At 36.7% G+C, this 21966-nt stretch overlaps 1 protein-coding gene across 2 annotated transcripts in view; it reads right to left on the reverse strand.

Annotated features, from left to right (window-relative positions):
* Positions 1 to 8857: 8857 nt before the first annotated feature.
* LOC309476585 (uncharacterized protein) overlaps positions 8858 to 21966 on the reverse strand; it is a 46722-nt gene continuing 33613 nt past the window's right edge. For both annotated transcript variants that reach the window (XM_082139677.1, XM_082139676.1), the window contains 3 exons: positions 11318 to 11362; positions 9878 to 10054; positions 8858 to 9731 (listed from right to left, as the gene is read on the reverse strand). In XM_082139677.1, coding sequence (XP_081995803.1) covers positions 9721 to 9731; positions 9878 to 10054; positions 11318 to 11362 — 233 coding nt within the window. In that variant the 3' untranslated portion in view covers positions 8858 to 9720. The remainder of the gene's footprint in view (positions 9732 to 9877; positions 10055 to 11317; positions 11363 to 21966) is intronic.

Consider the following 21966-nt stretch of genomic DNA (forward strand, 5'->3'; position numbering starts at 1 on the left):
TTGCCAGAGAGTTGCTGTGGTGTTGTTAGGGTTTCTAGGTGTTTGCTAGGTAAATATATTTGTTTTATAGGCATTTTAAAGTGCGTTAACAAACTTTTATGATTGATAAAGCAATTTTCTATCATTTATAATAATGTAATGAATAAAATACCCATTAAAAATGGATCATTGCATGGAAATTGCATGACACTAGCATCTACAAGCTATCATGCTAATAGGCCATGCTAACCTGCCAAATGTTGACCCCCTCATAATAACTAGCGCACAGAGGAATGAAAACACCACACAACACACATACTCGTTCTCTGTGACATTCAGAAGAGTATTGAAGATTGTGCCGTGTTTGCCAGTAGGGACCTAGCATCCGTCTTCTCTTGTGTTATTCTCTTTGAATGACCGCCAAAAATATTAAACTTCATAACCTAGTGCTCTAACGGCTACGCTCCACTGAACAAAGTCTTCTGCAAGTACTTTCTCTCTCTGTTGTGCAATTTGCGAAGGGAACTGCTTATCCTACAGAACCTCATACGGCCGTGACATATCAAAGCCGAAATGGCTTTTCAAATAGCGGCCGCTCAACCTCCTTTCCTTTAGCGACGCCGTGGTCGTACAATGTCACCGAGGACGTCTTCATTACAGCAGCCAACCCAGATTCTGGGGTGAAACAACTAGCTAAAGCCGTGCCAGTCTTTCACCTTTTGTTTCACGATTATCTAAAGCCCTTTTCGCATTCACTTCAGTTGGAATCCACCAGGCCGCCAAATAGAACATTTCTAATTTAATGTCTCATCCACTTCACTTTGTTTGAACAGTTTCTATCCTCTTCGCCCTCCCTCTCGTGCTTCTCATGAGAGGGACTCGCTAAGCCCAGATTACTTTGAGCTCTCGAGCCGAGTATGAAATGAACACATATCTATTCTTTTGATACTTTCAATAGAGTTGAAATGGATTTGCTCTATCAGAAAGGCATGGGCTCGCTACAGACCGGCTCGAAACGAAGTCCGTCGCTTCTCATTTGTCATATATGGCTCACTTTTGACTGGGAAGGATTCAGACATATTTCGGAGGGACTAAATAAATTTCAGCCTAACGTGAAAGGAACCGTGATTTCCGAGAGAGAAGTTTTTGGTTCACTTCAGAATGAACGTGTACATCCCGGTAATAAGGTAATTTCTTCAGGAACTGTTTGAAGGAAATTGTCTGATTGAGAATTTCTACAGCTATTTCCCAATGTCTGAGTCCAGATGAAAATGTTACTGCTCAGACATAGCTCCTTCAAAACTTAACGAAGTCCCCAATAATGTTTCATGCACACTACTGTTCAAAAGTTTGAGGTCGGTAGGATTTTTATGTTTTTGAATGTATTTTCAAATGTAATTTATTCCTGTGATGCAAAGCTGAATTTTCAGCCTCATTACTCCAGTCTTCAGTGTCACATGATCCTTCAGAAATTATTCTGAAATCTTCCACATAGGACAACCCGAAAACTGCTACCACACTTCAACATTCATTCACTCCAGTTCCAATTACACGCTGACTGCAACCGCGTCCGGCCGATGACATCTGACATCAAATCCGTTAATGTGCTTTTTCTGGGTTCGCACTCTATTATGTCATTATGTTTTATCAATATAATTTTGTCAGTGGGATTTAGCATTGATTTAGCAATGTTTCCATACAGAGCAGGACTACAAATGGGAGGAATTGAGAGACAGAAAGCTGTAGGGATTTTTAGTGGAAGATTAATGTCTGACATCTTGAGGTCAATCTTTTTCAATTCCATTAACTTTAACAAGTAACATTGCCAATATGAAACCAAAATTGACTATATTTGCTGTTTTAATACATGCACTTGGTCTTACAGTATTTTTAACAATTTAGTTTGGAACATCATTCCAAAGGATTTTCTTTTTTTTTTTTTATCAAAATGTAATGTTAACCCCTACAGACTTTTTTTTTTTTTTTACCACTGAGCAAAATTTTTTTTTACCTACTTGATATCTGCTCATCTTTAATGTAAAAATTAATAAAAAAATTAAAAACTCAATTAATTTGAATTAGATTTTTTACACCTCCACTACAAAGGACACCATATTTTCATTAATTGTTATGGGTTTGGTTTATCAGGGACCAATCAGTGACCATGCATTACTCATATTAAACAAACATAAAAGTGCATTGGTTTAAAAACAAAAAACAAACATGTGATGTCCATTCCAATGCCTACATAAGCAAGCCCTCTTATTTTTCAGGGGTCTCAGTCCACTTGTTTGGTGCGCACCAGGATTCAGATGGTAGTGTTCACACTTTTTCAAATGAACCGCACTAACAGAGCAATCACACCAGAGTTCGTTATAATTTAACCAAACCTGCCAAGTGTGAACACACCCTTAGACTTTTCATCTGGAGACATTTTTCCTGTCATCTTGGGAAATCCCTCTGCCGGCCATTTCCATTCATTCAAACGCAGCCCCTATATGAGTAGGAAAAGATAAAAAACAACCACATTTATGATCAAGATTACATTGAAATAACATACATCAGAAACCAATCAAATTGACCTTGACTTACTGCTTTACTGCTAATGAAGGGCCATTAGTTTCTTCCCAGACCTCCACGTTGAAGAGAATGACATAGGAGCCAAGGTTGCCCTTGAAATTCTGTTCATCAGCGAAGTTCACTTTCAATCATCTGTATCCGTGCATTCTCAGTCGGTGAAACAATCACAGTCTGTGAGTTTTAATTTCTAACATCCCTCACTGTCTAAGACTCGCAGAGTGAGCGGAGAGATCCATAATAAAAACTTTATTGCTCGTTGCCGAGGAAGGAAAGTAATTACAGGCTTTATAAGGTTATCAATTCCTTGGACCTGATCTTCATCGATCGCTCCAAGGAACATTTTACACGTCAGACAGATAATGGGCAGGGCCTCAAGGGTGTGTGTTTGCGAGTGTGTGTGTGTGTGTGCAGACATTTTCTTGCTGAGAAATAAAGAACTCTTGGCTTTAATCTTCTTTTCTTGACACTGCACTTTTCCTTAGCAGGTGTTACAAATCTCGACCGTTAATGATTCCAGAGCAGATCTAAAAATGTCTGGAACTCTTTAGATGATTATTTCTCAATTAGATCACTGTGATTCAACATCATTCATACAGAAACCTGTACAACTCTGTGGTGTGAATAGATTCATAGCAAATGAGTCTCACCCAATGTTAATCGATGGACTTTTTACCTTAAACGCATACCTCGGGTCTTTAGTGACCCGGGACGCCATCTACTACCCTCCCCTTCATAAATTTTTTTAAGTTAGACATCAACCTTCTTAGAGTTCCTCGATCAATTAATTATAAACAATATAACAAGAAAATAATTATAAAATTATAATAGAATGCCTGTTTTCCCATTCATTTTTTGTAAAAAATGTATAGGGTCGATAACGACCCAAGGGTGTAACAGTGTAAGTATATTTTTCTGCACAACAATAATTTAATCTTTGATGAGTGAACAAGAATAATTCACATTTATTCCACAAGGGGGCAAAGTCTGATACACAATGATGAAGTGACGTTTCACTCATAAAAATGCAAAAGAATAGGAAGTATCATCAGCAAAACTTGAAATGGCTCAGCGATTTTCTGCAGAGCAAATACTGAACACAATCCAATATTAGTGTGTGTCACTGTTACTTGATGGTGGATCTGGTGGAGAAGCTGTCAGCGATCAAAATATTGATTTTGAAGATGCTGAAAATGATAGTTTTGAGAATGTTTAAGATTGCGAATATGAGCAAGATGCTGAATGAACTGGGAAATGAGCTCTGACAAGGACAGTGATAATGGTATTGGTTACATCTGCTCAAACTGAACCCTTCCAAGCTCCAAAAGGTAACAAATATGCTTTATTTTATTCTTCTGTAATTGTCACTCTAATCATAACAGTTATATATAATCGCGGCAGGTGGAGATCCATCCGTGTTAGATACAGTCGCTGAAGACCCAAATATGTAATAATAAGGATTGGCGAAACATTCATGCATTTAAAGCTGAGGTCACAACAGACTTAAAGCTTGTGAAATGTCTTTGGACCTCGCAACAATTACGGAAAAGAAGATTGGATGTCACACGCTAGGAAATCTGCTTTAAATGAACATTTTTATATAATTAAAAAGATAAAAAAGCTCAAAATGGTAATGCAATTTGTATTAGCCTATATACAAACAATTTCAAATTCCTTTAACAATCAGACCTGTAAAAGCATATGTAACTTGATGACCTACACAGGAGAACAAGTGCAGAGCCATAGTCTTTACACTGACACTCGCATTCAATTTTCCCCCCTTTGACATATCTTTTCAATAACTATGATTTCTCAGATGGAAAAGAAAGACTCTTCTTTGAATTGTGCCGTAGACATGGTGGTACTTTCGAGCAGTAATAAAAGACTTTAAAACCCTGGACAGTGTTTTTTTTTTTTTTTGCATTATAAAGGTATACGCACTGTACTCAAAGGCCAGGGGAGAAAAGGGAACGCGTTGTTCTTTCAAACTCCACCTTTCCATTTCAAATGACATTTTGAAAATCCCATAAAGGGATCTAAGGCAAATAATTTCTGTGACACAAAGCACTGTATGTGGGGAATTTACGTTTTTTTTCCTCCAAACTGTGCACTTGGATCTATATCTTTCCTAACCTGTATTTCTTTTGTGAAACAAAATTAGAAGAAATTCTGAAGATTGTGCTGATTGCTTTTTCTTCGCAATTACAATGGTTTAAATCTTTAATTTTCAGAAAGTACCCCAAAATTCTGTAAAGTATCATAAAAAATCCAATTGTCCACAAGCTTTCTGATGTCATGTATTGATTTTTATTATTCACTTATAATTGGTCAGGGAGTGGAACTGGTTAACACGAAGTAGAAAAACTTACTCTCCAATATTACCATCATAAGTTTTTACAAGACTTTAACATAATTTTTGGGGGCATGTCATAAAAAGTTTGCCAGAAAGAGGTAAACCTGAATTTTCGTCACATCAGAGCGCCGCCAGAGTCCCGTCAGCGATCCTGAAGGTTCCTCTGGAGATCAATGGGATTTGACGTGCTGTCAGCGGAATCAAACGCTCATGATGGATTGCTCCGTTCGGTTTATTGTCTCCAGCTGACGTAACGCTGAGCGGCTCTCCTCTAGCCCACTTCTTCAAACCCTTAGGGGAACCAAGAATATGAAACAGAAATTTTACCTTGTCTCTTTATTCACCTTATGATATGTGTAGTTCTGTTAGAAGAGTCGGGTTCTATAAAGACGATAGTCCCTGAAGACTTGAAGCTGTTTAAAGAAAATTTTGCATTATACCTCAGTCGTTTAAGTCAGCCTGAACTGTACAAAATGCATATATATGATGTAGAATGAAAGCACTTTACATTTTGTATAGTTCAGGCTGACTTAAATGACTGAGGTTTAATGCAAAAATAAGCTTCAAATTTATATATAGCCTATACAAATTTAAGTTAGTAATAACATTGAGAAATGTTTTGTATTATAAAAAAAAAGAAAAAGGTTATATAAATAGGCTATATAAAAACTTTGTGGTGAAATGTGGCTTGGAAATGTTCTTGCAGTTGCCAGGCATCTTTTCATTGCTAGCTAATAATTTTCAATCAATGTCCTCACTTTTCTCAGAATTTGTCAAGGGCTTATAAAACATGGTCTAGTTGCACAGTGTTAAAAAAAAAAAAAGTCTGGAAATAGCATCATTTTCACAAAGCAGCTAAGCAGTTTCCATGGTGGCCTACGCTAATGCTTTATCGCTAATTCTGACTATCCCATTTAGAAGAGGATATGTGGCCCGCTCGACCCCGGAGTGGGAATGAGGACGGAGGAAATTCAGGAGCATGGGAATACAAATGGCATCGATCAGATGATGAAACAATGATGGGATTAACACATTTTTCCTCACATCCAACCTGTGCTAATTTCTGATTAGCATAAACTCCCCATGCCATTAGGAAGAGAATATTTTGGGGTGAATTACGGCTGGCTCCGCAGTGCTGGAGATGGAGAAATTGGATTAAATTCATGCCACTCACAACTGCCCTCTGGACTTATAAACACACACACGCAACTCTGGCATCATGAAAATAGAAAAGACTCAAATCCATGCTAAGCTGCTTTGCTAAATCACATTAACACATTATTTAAGGCTAAAAACCTTTACCCTTATCAACAGCTCAAACATCCAGATGCTCTGACGAATAAACTAACTTCTTTCCTCAGTAAAATTTAAATGTAAAGATAGTTGCAGGTTCTAATGAATGAATTGTGCTACTTAAGCTAAACAACACCTAGCATAGGAAACAAACAAATGCTTTACAACATAAAGCTATTCTAACATAATATCTGTAATACTTGAGCAATGAGGTTGTTCCAAATCTGTTCTGTGATTATTTACTCACTCTCATGTCGATCCAGACCTGTTTGGGGTTATGGGGAGGTCACACTGCACTTTTCTTTCCATTGACTTCAATTAATTCGCATGCGAATGAGTCAGACCGGAAAGTCCAAGGTTCAAGTTTGGTAAACTCTGAGCTACTAATTTGACCATTAGAAGATTAATCACGGCACAATCAGACCTCTTGGCTGAATTAAAGGGATAGTTCACCCAAAAATGAAAATTCTGTCATCATTTACTCACCCTCAAGTTGTTTCAAACCTGTATGAATTTATTTTTTCTGCTGAACACAAAAGAAGATATTTTGAAAAATGTCTGTAACCAAACAGTTGATGGACCCCATTGACTTCCATAGTATTTTTTTTTTCCTACTATGGAAGTCAATGGGGTCCATCAACTGTTTGGTTACCGACATTTTTCAAAATACTTTTGTGTTCAGCAGAAAAAAGAAATTCATACAGGTTTGAAACAACTTGAGGGTGAGTAAATGATGATTATTGGGTGAACTATCCCTTTAATAGAACGATATTTTTGCAATAAAGACGAGTAGATTGTACATCTTTTACATTTTTGAGTGTATTACTATTTGTTATATGTTGAATTCATCATGTTTATTAAAAAGACGAGTGACGTCATATCACATTCGTTGCAGTGTCCGAATAAATTTCACTTGCCTAAAGTCTAGTGTGACTGTGGCTTATTTATTGGCAAAATGTGGTGTCTAAAAGTTTGCCTGAAAATCGCTAAAAATGTTTTAGCTGCGCAGTGTGCACACAGCACATGTATAGTTTTAGAAGACTTTGAAGTGTCATTTTTTTAGATATGTCATATAGCCCAAAATAGTATTTTGGGTCTATTTGGCAAACATGGTCACTAGGACATCTGATGGGAAAAAAAGCTAAAATGCTGTGTATCTCCTTTTGCATTCCACTGAAAAAAGACCAACATAAGGGTGAGTAAATTACACAATTTTCATATTTAGGTGAACTATTCCTTTATTCTTATGACGAATGACTTGTAGGCATCGAAATAAGTACACTTCTTTTATTCCCTATGTGGCTATAGATGTGCGATATGTGCAGCATAATGCGTCTCACAGTCTTATTCTGCTACATTTTCATGATATTTGAGAGATGACGGCCTTGATTCAGACTCCTCTGACAAAGACCGACCTCTCTAAAGAGGGCTGAAACTCACTCTGTCATATCTGTCGTTTTTATTCCCTGTAATGGTTTCCTCAGAGATGAGAAATCAATGCGGATTGACGCTTTTGATGATGATTAACGTCCAAACAGAGCTGGATCAAACTGACCCTATTGTGTCGCCTAGTCAGGGAGGGGGAAAAAAAACTCTTCGTTCGGGTTCATTTGCTGTGTGTCCACAGCAGAAAATTGGCGGAAATTACTTGATGATCCATCGCCGGGGATATCATTAACCTATTTAATGCAAATAAACAAATCGGTCGCTAACACTTTCGGAAAGTTCATTTTCGCATCTAGCGAAGCTATTATATTTCTGACATGTTTTTGAGGCATCACGTCACCTCAGCTGAATCAAACATGAGTTGGCATGATTAGATGTCGTTTTTGGCGTCAGGGTTTACTGGTGGTCTGAATGCTGTACGTGGGATAGCATCTCTGGAGAGCCTCAATGCAGAGCAAAAAGCTCCGAAATAACCCGTATCGTTTGATGTATTTGCCCATGCGCTCTTTGTGTGAGCTTCTCCCTGCTAAATTGTATTTTGCATGGTCGTATAATAGTCGCAAGCTCGGGAACGGGCTAATTCCCCTAGCACGTATGCTATATCGGAGTTTTTCTTTGAAAGTTTCCTGCTGTTGTTGACACTTTATTTCAGCTCAACTCTCTGAGGGGGTGACGCTGTTCACCGCTAATTAGAAACTGTTTTCATCCAGCCCTAATCAGGTCACTGGCTTCCGTCGTATAGCGAGATGTACCAGTTTCCAACAAATTGCTGTAGACAAAGGGAGAGCTGTGTGTTTGGGCTGTTTGGATTGTTTCTCGTATTCTGGGATGTAGCTTTTGATTTGCGCAGTCTGCTATTTTTGAAACTCTAAAAACCACAGTTTTTGTTTGTTTGTCTTTTGTTTCCTACATGGACCGTCACGCACTGTTTACATTAGCATTAGCTGTGTCTCTTAAATGTGTGTATTTTTAGAGCTCTAGCATAGTATTACTGTATCCATACCACATATAGGTCAGCAAACAGATTTTGCAGGTGGTTCAGATTGTATAAATATCAAGCTGGATTCAAAATGAAGCAATACTTAGTTTTATTTACTTGGATTCTTCTTAGCAATACCCTGAAACGTCTATATTAAGAGAGTCTATAAAATTGGCACTCTTTGTACAATCACACACAGCTAGGCTATATGACACAAATCAAAAGTCAAATCATGGTCCTTATTATTAGTTTTTTTTTTTATTAGTGTCTATTTATGTCTTTTCACATGCAAAACTTTGAAGGATTATTTTAAATGTCCTTTTACCATCTTCTGTAATCATTTTATTTATAATTGAAGCAAAACATAGCTTGAAATAGTTTTTTTTTCTGAAGCTTAAATAGATTAACAAACATAAAAAAGCACAAAAATAACACAACATTTTTTGTTCTTTAGTTCATATTAAAACTCCATAAAACAAACACACACACACACCCATTGAATTTTATACTGAACATTATATATATATATATATATATATATATATATATATATATATATATATATATATATATATATATATATATATATATATATATAGACAGACACACTTCTGTTCCAAAGTTTAGGGACAGTTTCTTATTATTATCTTATTGAAAGATACATGCCAACCAGTCACTAAAATTGGCGTAAATTAAAAAAATCTATGAAATATACAATCAATATTAGCAAAAGAACTTCATATTATGTTCATATGAAAGATTATGCAAATATTACTAAATGGAGACATGAATGTGTTAATTTATAAGGGTAAACGTTAACAGTATAAAAAAAAAACTCACATTTTAATGTCATTTAAGAATTCTGTATCACTCAGAGTAAAATAATTAGCACACAAGTGCTTACGCACATGGGAACCTATTTTAGTGGAATTTTTGGAATGGTTTGGGTGTAAAGCCATCAGAAAAGGACATCTGTTGGAAAAGGCATATGTGATTGGAGTGAAAAGGAAGAGGAGCCATGACAGATCCTTCTGTCGCTCGCAGTGATCCATTTCACACAGGAAACGTCCCAAAGGCTTCCCGCCAGAAGATACTAAGGCTCCTCTGTAAAAAAGATTTTCGATACCGTTATGAGAATAGGTTGCTAAAAACTTTTTAATAACTTAATGTTGATAATAACTTTTTAAGCAGGAGGTGTCCGTTTTCAGTTTCTAATCCAAAGTGGAAAAATGGTGGAGGTTGACTCTTACCTTCTTCTGGATCTTCTGGATCTTCTGGACTTTCTGAGACCTCCTGCACCTCCGGGTCACTCTTAAAGGCTAAGTCCTCCTCATTGGTGTAATATGTACCTTTCTGATGGGCAATGTAGCGGAGAACCATTACCATCATTAGCAGTATCATCACGAAAACCGCTATTATAGAGACTCCTGGGTGATGGAACAATCACAAGAAGAACAGAAACTAATGAAATCAAGTTGATTAAACACTCTTAAAAATAAAGTTTCCAAAAGCAGGTTTTCGCAGTGATGCCACAGAACAGGGGTGTACAATCCTGTTCCTGGAGGGTCACTGTCCTGTAAAGTTTAGTTACAAACCCAATAAAACACTCCTGAACCAGCTAATCAAAGTTTAACTTGGCATACTAGAAACAATGTTCTCACTGTCAGTCCAAATCTGATTTTTTGTGCACATCCGATATGCATATGTTTTTACATTGCTTTAACTCATCAAAATAAGTTCAACTATTCTTTTCAACTCTTTAAGTTATGCAAGATTCAACTTATTAAGTCAATTTAATGTAATTTATGTTGATTGTGCTTAAAAATGTAAGGCAGCAACATTGTTTTACAGTGCAGATTTATCAAGTGTGAACGGCAAAAAATATCATGAAATGCAATTTTTACAAACCCGATACACAATCTGGACAGTCAATCGTTTTTTTTTTATCAGATTCCAATCGGGTACACAAATGCTCGGATTTGGACTGACCGTGTGAATGTAGCCTTTTGTGTGTGTGTGTGTGTGTGAAGAATGTTTCACGAATCTAAAGAAACTTTTGTGGAATAGAAACGTTCTGTGGATGTTAAAAGTTCTTCATGGACAAATCGATGCCAGTAAAAAATAGTTTTTTTTTTTTAAGGGTATGTTTACACGACAACAAAGTAGTAAAAACGGAAACGTTTTTCCTTTGCGTTTTTCGCGTACAGACGACAACGTTGTCAAAACGATTCCCGTTCACACGGATCCGCGAATTCATGCCAGGCTAGAAGTGGGCGATGTCACTTTGTAAAGAAACACTATGCACCTATAGACTGAACACGTAATATGCATGCACATGATGTCACCGTTTTCACACCAAAATTCGCACTTTGAATCCCGTTTTCAAAAGCTTGCATTTTCATGTCCGTTTTGTTTAAAAATGGTGTCGTGTAAACAGCCTCTAAGAGTGTCTCTAAAAAACAGCGTTTTCTTTAGAGAGGGCGGGACTTTTATCCATTGTAAATTGATTGGATGATGAAAAGTGGGCGTGGCTGTGAGTAAAATGTGAGGTTAAATAACATATAAAGCGAATTTATTGAATAATTCAGCCTTAAATATCCATTGAGACACTCATATTATCAGTGTGGCCTTGTATGATTCAAAGAATTGTAGATGAATAGATCATCTTTTGAGTTTGATTGCATTCTTACCTGCAATAATGAGATGCACTGATTGGTCAGCAATGGGAGCTGCATCTGAAACACAATCAAAACATTCAATGTTTTTTTTCATTGAATTGATTCAATGATTTTTCTACCCCTCCTCCAGGAACTTTGTGCTTTTCATAAAAGTCTCACAAGTTGCACTTGAAAACGATCTTAGTGTTGTATTTGCAATGGAGGGAGAACAGATCTTGGAGGAAGCACCATGAAGAGGATAATTTGGGAAATGAGGATGTCTATCTAAATCTGAGTGCAAACATCTGCTCTCCACTCCACAGAATGCCACATTTTCTTATTGCAAGGCTTCCCGGAGGACAGAAAAATGTGAATGTGAGCTCTCTTAGGGGGATAGTTCACCCAAATCTCATGATTTACTCACCCTTGTCTATTTTGTAATGTAGATTGGAGATGTTGAGTATAAAAGAAGTTCATACCACTTGTGCGCTACAGTTTTCTGAAATAACATAGCTTTGTGACAAGATGAAATTTCAGTAATTATTTGTATTAAAGTAGCTCTTAAGCCTCATTCAAACATGGCACGTTTGGGACACAAAAGGAACCAAATATGTTCAACAGCAAGACGTCAAACCTGGTGCTGATTTGGCAATTAAATTAAATTTTGGTGAAGCCATTGTATGGCTTGAGAAGACTTGAGAAGAACCAACCTTTAAATATCTCAGAAGTTTTCCAACATTCTCCAACATTAATTATCATATTTTTTTCAAGACCAACCAACCAACCAAGCCGAGTTGTTCCATTAACCATTAATATAGTTCTGTATTCTTTAAGGCCCATTGGCACCAAGAGAACTATAACTATATTAGCATCCACACCAACAGACAATGATATTCTGTTAATTATAAGTACATGCTGCAGTTTTGTCTTCTGCCACTTTAAATGCACAAGCTCTTCAAAGTTTGGCTGTCAAGGATTTTAGAGTTCATCAGTTTGAAAAAATCTCCAACTATATCGTTCCTCTGCATCGTTATCATTACAGTAGACTTCCCTATTCTCATAGAATTAGAAAAATTTTTTCGTTCTTAGTGAGAACAAGCCTTTACTATTCATTTTTGCATGCGAAATCCAGTCACACTGTAAAAAATTATAAGTAGTCAGTTTAATGTAATTTTTAGTCAACACGACTTAAATATCCAAGTTGATTATACTTAAAAATGTAACTTTTTTTAACAGTGCATTTCAATAGGAATGCAAGAGATTTTGGAGTTTAACATGAAGGCGAAGATTTTTCCCACACAGATTTCATTAAGTCGATAAGTTGGTTACAGTGACTTCAGTGTGAGCAATGCTTCATACATCGCTACGCTATATTGAAAAAGACAGACATTTTTTCGAAATTTTGCTAATGCGATCGCACCTTTACTCAACATTAGTGATTGTCTCGTTTCTCATGCTTCTCCAAAGCAATTTTAAGAGAAACATCTGAGACAAGCTTCATTAATGAACCATCAATAAGATCTCAATTAAGTCTCCTGAGAAATGGAGGAGCAACTTTCAAGCAATTAAAGCCCTTGGCGGTGATGTGTGGCTATGTGTGACCGAGTCTCTGTGTGTCTGAGTGCTTTTGCACAGCTCATTGATGCTTAATTACCTGCTACATCTAGGTGTTAGCCTATCATTACTGCTCCATTAATCAGAGCTTAAAATGCACTGCCCACTCAGAGCCATTAAACAACAAGCGTCAATAAGAGAGAGAAGGGGGCGGCTAGGAGAGGACATCATGATAATGAAGCACCTTGAATTGAAGAGGAGAGAGATACTGGCTCCATTCCAAAACCTATGAGATAACAACGTAGGAAGCATTTCTAGACATCATAGACACACTCATGACGCAAAGGCTGTTCCAAAGGTAGGTAGTTGTCAATTTAACGTTTAGTCAAAAAATAAATAAATAAATAATAATAATAAAAATACACTGAGCATTTAATAATGACTTTGTCCTAAACAATTAATAGTAATAAAAGTGATACAAATTAGCAGTTTTTATTATGTCCTCTAAACTTTCCAAACACCCCCCCCCCCCCCCACCAAAAAAACAAAACAAACAAACAAAACAAAACAAAACAAAACAAAACAAAACAAAACAAAACAATCATTCAGAATGCAGACTATTTCAGAAACGTTTTTTTCCCAAAAACTAAACAATAAGAAATTTTTTTATAATTTAAATTAAACTAAACCAAATCACTCAGAATGCTGAAAATGTCTGACATGGTTTTCCAAACAAAAATAAAATAGAAAAATGCTGAAAAAATAATATAAAATAATAATAATAATAATATACATTTCTTTTATCCGTGCATATAGAGATTTATCATATGGAAATCGCAGACAGTGACTTTAACTTCTGGAGACATATCACAGGATTTTCTCTGTCTTCCTTTTCTAGTTGCTGTTTAATTCCTAAAGTTAAACTTCTAAAACTTTCTTGAGACACGCCAAACGGTCGCTCATGTCGCCTCAAATCACCAGCTCTCACTGAAAATGAATGGCTTCCGGGAGCTTTGTTGCTGCAAATGAGCTTTTGAGGGCAGCTGCCTATGTAGTCAAGCAGGCGCACTAGGTTTTGGAACACAGCCTGTGTGTGTGTGTGTGTGTGTGTGTGTGTGTGTGTGCGCGTGTGTGTTTGACTGAGAAAGCTCTGGAGCTGATTAATTCTGTGAATAAAGAGCACAAATGCAATTCTAAGTGAGATGTTTTCCAGAATCCTTTCTTTTGACCTCCGTCCATCTCTATTCCTTAATTTATCTGTCTTTATCTTTTTTCTTCTTCTTTTCTATTCTCTGTATACCCACCCCACACACACCTCAATTCCAAGCCTCATTAAATCCCTCGTCAGCAGCTCTTCATCTCATCAGTCACTGCCTCATTTACACACGTCCATCTGTTGGATGCAAGATCACACACACTCTCTCTCTCACTGCAGAGATGCATTACAGACCCCGTGCATTGTTCCTGTTCCTTTGGTATTTACGGTTCTACTAAATTAGTTAAAACTCAGCATGTTCAGTTGGGAAAAGGTTATGTGAGCTGAATAAATTGCTTAAAGTATTTTCATACCAGAATATATTTATATGATATGACATATATGACATGACATATGATATGATACAAATGATTACATCACAAAAATAAAAAAAAAGTGCTAGAATGAGAAACAGGGTTACAAATATTAAGTTTAAAATGTTTTATTAATTCCAGCAGATTCCATGAAAAGACCTATAATACAATATCAAAATATTAGATTTAATTTAAATAAAAAAAGGGGGGGGGGGGGGGGGGGGAGGGAAAAAAGAGGAAAATATTTTAAATTAAGCCTAAATTATAATATAATAAATTATTAAAATAAAATATGTAAAAAAATAAATAAAAAAAAATGCAAGAGTATCATGTTTATAAATGAAGCCTAAATTAAATTATTTTAATAATTCAACCAGATTCCACGAAAAGAAAACAATTTGACTGATTCTTGCAAGTAGATAAATGTTTTACTTAATTTCAGTATCGAAACAGCCCCTGACACAAGAAGTACCTGCTTTACTTGGTTTATTTTGTAAGCACACGCACACAAACTCAAAATAAATCACACATAAAAGCATCGACTCCATGCTGACTTTGAATCAAAGCAAGGCGAGGCTTTGCAAAAGAAAACATTTCTCATTTGAGTGTCGACTTAAGTTGTTTTGCAAACCTCTCTTTGATGCGGAGTAACAAATACGGCCGGCGTTGATCTTTACAACCCTACAGAGCCGGGGCCCTTCGCTCTGTCAGTCGCTCTATCACTCCAACCCTGGCCCACATTCAGGCCGAGTAAACAAACAAACAAACACCTGGAGCAGTTTCGCTCCCGGCCCACCTCTGGGGGCCCCCGCTTACAAAAAGGTCCCTAATCTGCAGGCAATTTGTCAAAATAACGTCTTTTGTTTGTCAGGCCCAAACAGCGCTTGTCTCTTTAAGACAGGCGTGCTGACAGACGGCTCGCTTGGGTCCTGATGAACGCTCTCTGATGGATTTTGCCAGATTAATGGAGCTGAGAGATGGTTCTGTTTGGACGGCCGACAGACAGTTTTCTGATTGCAGAGCCTATTGGTGGGAATGGGCCGGTCTTTAACTAGGATGAAAAAGCTTTCCCCAAATCGTGACCCTGCTGTTTTATTCATAATTAAATTGGAATTTGGTTTTAATGCAAACGTTTGCGCTGAATCCTGCATTTCACAAACAAGGAGCAAACAGTATCAGTGGTTTTATGGCTTTCAGTGATGCTTCTGCATATTTACCTTTTGAGGCAAACAAAAGTTCCTTCAGGGATAGATGGACAATAATAATAATAATAAAAAAACTATATTTTACATAATAATAACAAAACATAATAACAAAAATTATAAAAATGTAATAATAATAAAAAAATATTAGATCATTTAAAATTTTAAGGCAAGACACCCCCGGTGAATTGGGTAAAAAAATAACTAATAGTAGATATCACCATACTTCACCAGTACCCAACTTATAATGCTGATTTTGTCCAGATCAAGTAATATAAAGTGCTCTAAAAGATAGTTAAAATAGTATTTTGGATGCTTTCTTTCCACTAGTCTGAAAAAACACTTTATGAAAAGCCAAAAAGCCCCAAATCTCAAAATTGACAGAAGCATGGAAAAACTGTTTTTGACTGTAGTGTCTCGTCTTAAATTATAAAAAACAATATTCGAATATTTAAAAACACATACAATTAAAACAAAAGAGAGACAAACGAAAAGCACAAAGCAAAACATTCAAAACAAAAGCAAAGCAAATCAACAAGAAACAAAAAAAACCAAAAGCAAAGCAAATAAAGCAAAACAAAATCAACAAGAAATTAAACAAAATCAAAGCAAAACAAATCAACAAATGAAACAAAATCAAAGCAAAACAAATCAACAAGAAACAAAACAAAACAAAAGCAAAGCAAATAAAGCAAAACAAATCAACTAGAAACGAAACAAAACAAAAACAAAGCAAAACAAATCAACAAGAAACAAAACTAAACAAAACAGGGAAAAAAGGATGGCAAACCTAAAATAAGCTATTTTAAATACATGCAATTACCATTGAACAATTAGCAAATCAAACTAGTCTTCATGGTATTCATTATTCATTAAATAATAATAATCAAACATTGTATAGGTCTAACAACACAGAACATAGGATTGGGATTGTATGTAAAACACACACTGTGCAGCCCAGTTTATGATGACTGAAAGATGTTATTGACAAGCTAGCATTTATTTTTTTCCAAACAATACATCACTAATAAAAAAAACCCACACGTCCTCGTAAAAACGTCTACAAACTCAGGCCTCCAGAGTGCATTGCACCGTTTTATCCTTGTGCTTCAGGAAGTTAGATTCCCCCCCTACAAGAGCTGGGTTGGTTTTTAACGGCACATCAATATAAAATGCCCCAACATTTACAGAATTCGAATCCTCTGCACTGAAATTGGTTGCATTCGTTTTTAAGGCTTTTTTGTATTATTGATGCATTTTTTCCCGTTAGTGGGGAAATGGTTCCAAATGACTTCTAAGCCTCTGCGTCTTTCCATTTCTGGTTATTCCATTTCTTACATAAGAGTTGAAATGGAAAGATGAGAAAAACATATTTCTTATTTATAAAGTGAAGTAGGAATTGATAGATGTAAGAAATGAGAATGACAGTGGCCGTGCGGTGAGTAACACACACGGGCGACTAACAAAAATATCCCTCACTGGGACCGCTGACCCGTATGGAGTCCAAACCTGCAGGGAAAAAGCCTTAAGTGAGCTTTTTTCTATGCTAGTTTTCTTGCTAATGCACTATTTGGAGTACTTTCCTCTTCAACTTTGTTTTTTATTACTAGCTAGTTGTTTTAGATGGCAAAAAAGTCCTTTAAGTTCCTTCTGAGGATAATTACAACTAATAACCATACTCGGATGTTTTTACTGAAGTAAACAAAGGGTTTACAGTCATTGGAAGCGCTAATATCGAACTGCAAACTGAGTCGATGCTGCAGGTCAGCCGAAAGTACAAAGTTTTTTTTTAATTGTTCGGTTTAAAAGCAAAGAGACGGTTGCGGGCTGCTTCTGCGGTGAGATCACTTCTCTGACTTTAGTTAATGAGCTTAGGCCGCAGTGTGTCATGGGAAGCGTGTGATGTTAGCGGGAGGTTCCTGGCACATGGGTCGGGAACCTCCTGTTATTGGCATCAAGGGTAATGGAAGTAAACAATCACCCAACGGGAGCACACAGAGAATTTTAATGATTATGAGAATAAGAGTGAGATTGTATACAGTATGTGTGCAGACTGCATTTAAAAGAATGGTCCGGGTTAAACATCTGCGACAATTACACAATTATCTCTTAACTGATAAAAACAAACAAATATTGCACAGGCTATGAGGTAATACATTTACAATAGCAATTAAGAAATTCCAAAAAAGTTGAAAGAAGAAGTTTGCAGCTCATCATTTTGTTGAAAAGAGCTGATTCAGGTCAAATTTCTATAATGTATACACAATGTATACATAAAAACTTGATTTAAAAATAAATATAAAAAGATACCTAATAAAAATGATAATTCTTATGCACAAAAAAAGTGTTATGAGATTGGATTAAAAATACATAAAAAAACTGTATACACATTTTGCGTTCCCGGGTCTGATTAGACCCTGTGGAATGTAAGCTTATAAAATAGTCATAACTTAATATTTTTCAACTAAAACCATATTGTATCTGATCAGTAACTTCTCATTGATGAGTGACTGTGCAAAATATTAAATATAAATAATAATTAATAATAATTACATAAAAAGTTTTGAATGTTACCATGTTTTTACCATACTGAAAATGTCATATGTGAGCTGTAAAGTTAAATTTAATGCTTAAATTTATTGAGAAAAAAACACAACAAAAGTTGTAGTCTAGAGCACTTTCACCAGTTTAAAGAGCTAATCCAGGTGAATTCCCCCTGTACTTCAATCTTTACCTAAAAAATTTAATGTAAAAAAGAAGAAGAATTCTTTCTTATGGCCAAGGCTCAATTTAATGCTTAATAAAAAAAGTTAAAAAGTGTAAAAAAAAAATAAAATAAAGTTTGCCCTTGTTACAAAGTACTTTTATATGCCATTCATTATATGTATGCAATGTAATAGTGGACACAACCGTACACAGACAGGGCTAGTTAGCAATTTTAGCACGCTAGTATCAAGTTTACATGTATAGTGCTGAAGTAATGTGGTTGTACATTCAAAATAAAAAATAAAAAAGTTTGCAGGTTTACATGGCGGGTCATGACAGGATTTAAAGTCTTAGACACAAATTCTCACTGACAAGGCTAGCTAATTTTAGCACGCTAATATCAAGTTTACATGTAAAATGCTTCAGTGGTTATACATTTGCGTAGGGCAGTCGCTCAACTTTAGCATGCAGTATGTAAGTACTAAAACCACCCGCAATTGAACTTAAAATAGTAACCTCTAAAATAGCCGGTGATGCAAGTTGTAGTCAAACACACGTTTGTCATTTTAAAAAGCTGATTCAGGTGAATTTCCTCTGTATGTCAATGTTTACCTTACCTGATACAATTCCTCACCCCACAGACTGTAAACGCAATTTTTGTTGGATTTCGGTAAACTGAGGTTCAAAATTCAATGATTTTCAGTGGTAATAGAGCTTAACTTGTTAAAAATCCGTAACATTACTAAAAGAAAGTGAATTTTGGATGTAACAATATTAAAAGAGCCAGTTTGTAAACGTTTGCATTAGCATTAGCCTATGAGAAATTGACCTGCGTGTGGTAATTGTGGGGTCTTTACTGAAGTTGCTTATATAATTTATATAAGTGTATTAATGCGCAATTTCCACTCTTACTCACACAGCGAGAGAGATGGTGAGAAATTAAATAGAGCCATAAGACAGAGCCATAAGTTCATCCTCCATGGAAGTCATTTGTACCCCCTCCGTTCTCCTCATAAAACGATCACCTAATAGTCTCTCGCTCTCCCTCTCACACAAACACACGCAGGGAGATACACAATTCAGATAAATCAAAATGACAAGATGATTGGTTGGGGGAAAAAAAAGCTTAAAGAGGCTGTAATATTTTCCTCAGAGAGATGAAAGTGACTTTTTCTTTCCACACTAGCACACACACACACACACACACACACACACACACACAACAAAACACACATACATTATAACATACATACATTCTGTATATAAATATTCATTATCGACCCACTCTCGCTCAGAAAACATGTCGTGAGACTTGCTACAAAGATGATGGACATATCTTTTTGTGGTGACTAAGGGTATGCTAACATGCTAAGCACACTATTTTTATTAGCAGTGTTTTCAACAGCATATATAGAAATGGATGAATGGATGAATGGATGGATGGACAGATGGACAGATAGATAGATAGATAGATAGATAGATAGATAGATAGATAGATAGATAGATCAAATAATGTCCCAAAAATGTGTCAAACAACAAGTCCAACTTGAAATAGCAACGCCTGCACACTTCTTGCATCTTTGCTGCCAAATGCTAGCGCAAACTGTGCTGGTTGGGTTTATCTGCCGACCACAGCATGGGTTCTAACGCTATTATTGTAGCCCTCACAGGTGTGGACCGGAGTTGTGATTTTTCTATGGCAGGCTCTGTTCAAATACGCAGTCGCACTGCAGGTTTCAACAGGAAATTGAGCGCAAACGGTATCAGCTTGGAATAACTGGCCAGGTGGTGAGCATGAAATTAACTTATATTTTGAACATTTTGAGATATTTGGGGGCTTTAGGTTTCTCAACTGGAGCTTCTGGAAACCATGGATGTTCTGACTAAGATGTGTGTGAATTGAAGTATTGAAGCATTTTCAAAGTCATATAAAACATTACAGATTAAAATCACGTTAAAAGGTGTTACTTATTTTTTTCACTTCAGTAACTTCTAAAACAAATTTTGATCTAGAGTGGGCTATTTTCTATGGAAGCTGTTGTTTCCACCACAAAATACAGAAGGTAATAACTTTTTTAATTGCGAGAAAAAAGTCAGAATTGTGAGTTTATATCTCGCAACTCTGACTTTATAACACGCAATTGCGACTTTATATCACGCAATTCTGACTTCATATCTCGCAATTCTGAGAAATAAAGTCAGAATTGCAAGATGTAAACAAGCAATTGTGAGATTAAAAAGTCGTAATTATCTTTTCAAATGTTTTATTCTGTGGTGAAAACAAGCCTCCATAATTTTCAGTATAGCATACTACCTTAATACTCTTGCTGCAGTATACTAGTATGTAAATATGTGCCGGTGTTCTGAATACCCAAATGACCAACAAAAGTTTGCACATTGCGTACAACGTTGCATCCCATAATGCAATGCTTGACGTTCCTTTTTTCCCCCACACAATTTAATTCAACATACAGTGGGGAGAACAAGTATTTGATACACTGCCGATTTTGCAGGTTTTCCCACTTATAAAACATGTAGAAGTCTGTAATTTTTACCATAGGTACTCTTCAACTGTGAGTGACGGAATCTAAAACAAAAATCCAGAAAATCACATTGTATGATTTTTAAGTAATTAATTTGCATTTTATTGCATGACATAAGTATTTGATACATCAGAAAAGCAGAACTTAATATTTGGTACAGTTTTTATTTACAGAGATCATACGTTTCCTGTAGTTCTTGACCAGGTTTGCACACACTGCAGCAGGGATTTTGGCCCACTCCTCCATACAGACCTTCTCCAGATCCTTCAGGTTTCGGGCTGTCGCTGGGCAATACGGACTTTCAGCTCCCTCCAAAGATTTTCTATTGGGTTCAGGTCTGGAGACTGGCTAGGCCACTCCAGGATCTTGAGATGCTTCTTACGGAGCCACTCCTTAGTTGCCCTGGCTGTGTGTTTCGGGTTGTTGTCATGCTGGAAGACCCAGCCACGACCCATCTTCAATGCTCTTACTGAGGGAAGGAGGTTGTTGGCCAAGATCTCGCGATACATGGCCCCATCCATCCTCCCCTCAATACGGTGCAGTCGTCCTGTTCCCTTTGCAGTAAAGCATCCCCAAAGAATGATGTTTCCACCTCCATGCTTCACGGTTGGGATGGTGTTCTTGGGGTTGTACTCATCCTTCTTCTTCCTCCAAACACGGCGAGTGGAGTTTAGACCAAAAAGCTCTATTTTTGTCTCATCAGACCACATGACCTTCTCACATTCCTCCTCTGGATCATCCAGATGGTCATTGGCAAACTTCAGACGGGCCTGGACATGCGCTGGCTTGAGCAGGGGGACCTTGCTTGCGCTGCAGGATTTTAATCCATGACGGCGTAGTGTGTTACTAATGGTTTTCTTTGAGACTGTGGTCCCAGCTCTCTTCAGGTCATTGACCAGGTCCTGCCGTGTAGTTCTGGGCTGATCCCTCACCTTCCTCATGATCATTGATGCCCCACAAGGTGAGAAGGCATGGGCTTACATTCAGGTGTCCCACACATGGATTTATCTCAACCGCAGTGCTTTCAACAACCTGTAGGCACATCGATTACACCTCAGTTGCTATTTAATTCTCCTCTTGTTACACCTCAGTTGCTATTTAATTCTCC

This window comes from Leuciscus leuciscus (assembly GCF_965113295.1).
Source record: "Leuciscus leuciscus genome assembly, chromosome: 15".
NCBI classification, from domain to species: Eukaryota; Metazoa; Chordata; class Actinopteri; order Cypriniformes; family Leuciscidae; genus Leuciscus; species Leuciscus leuciscus.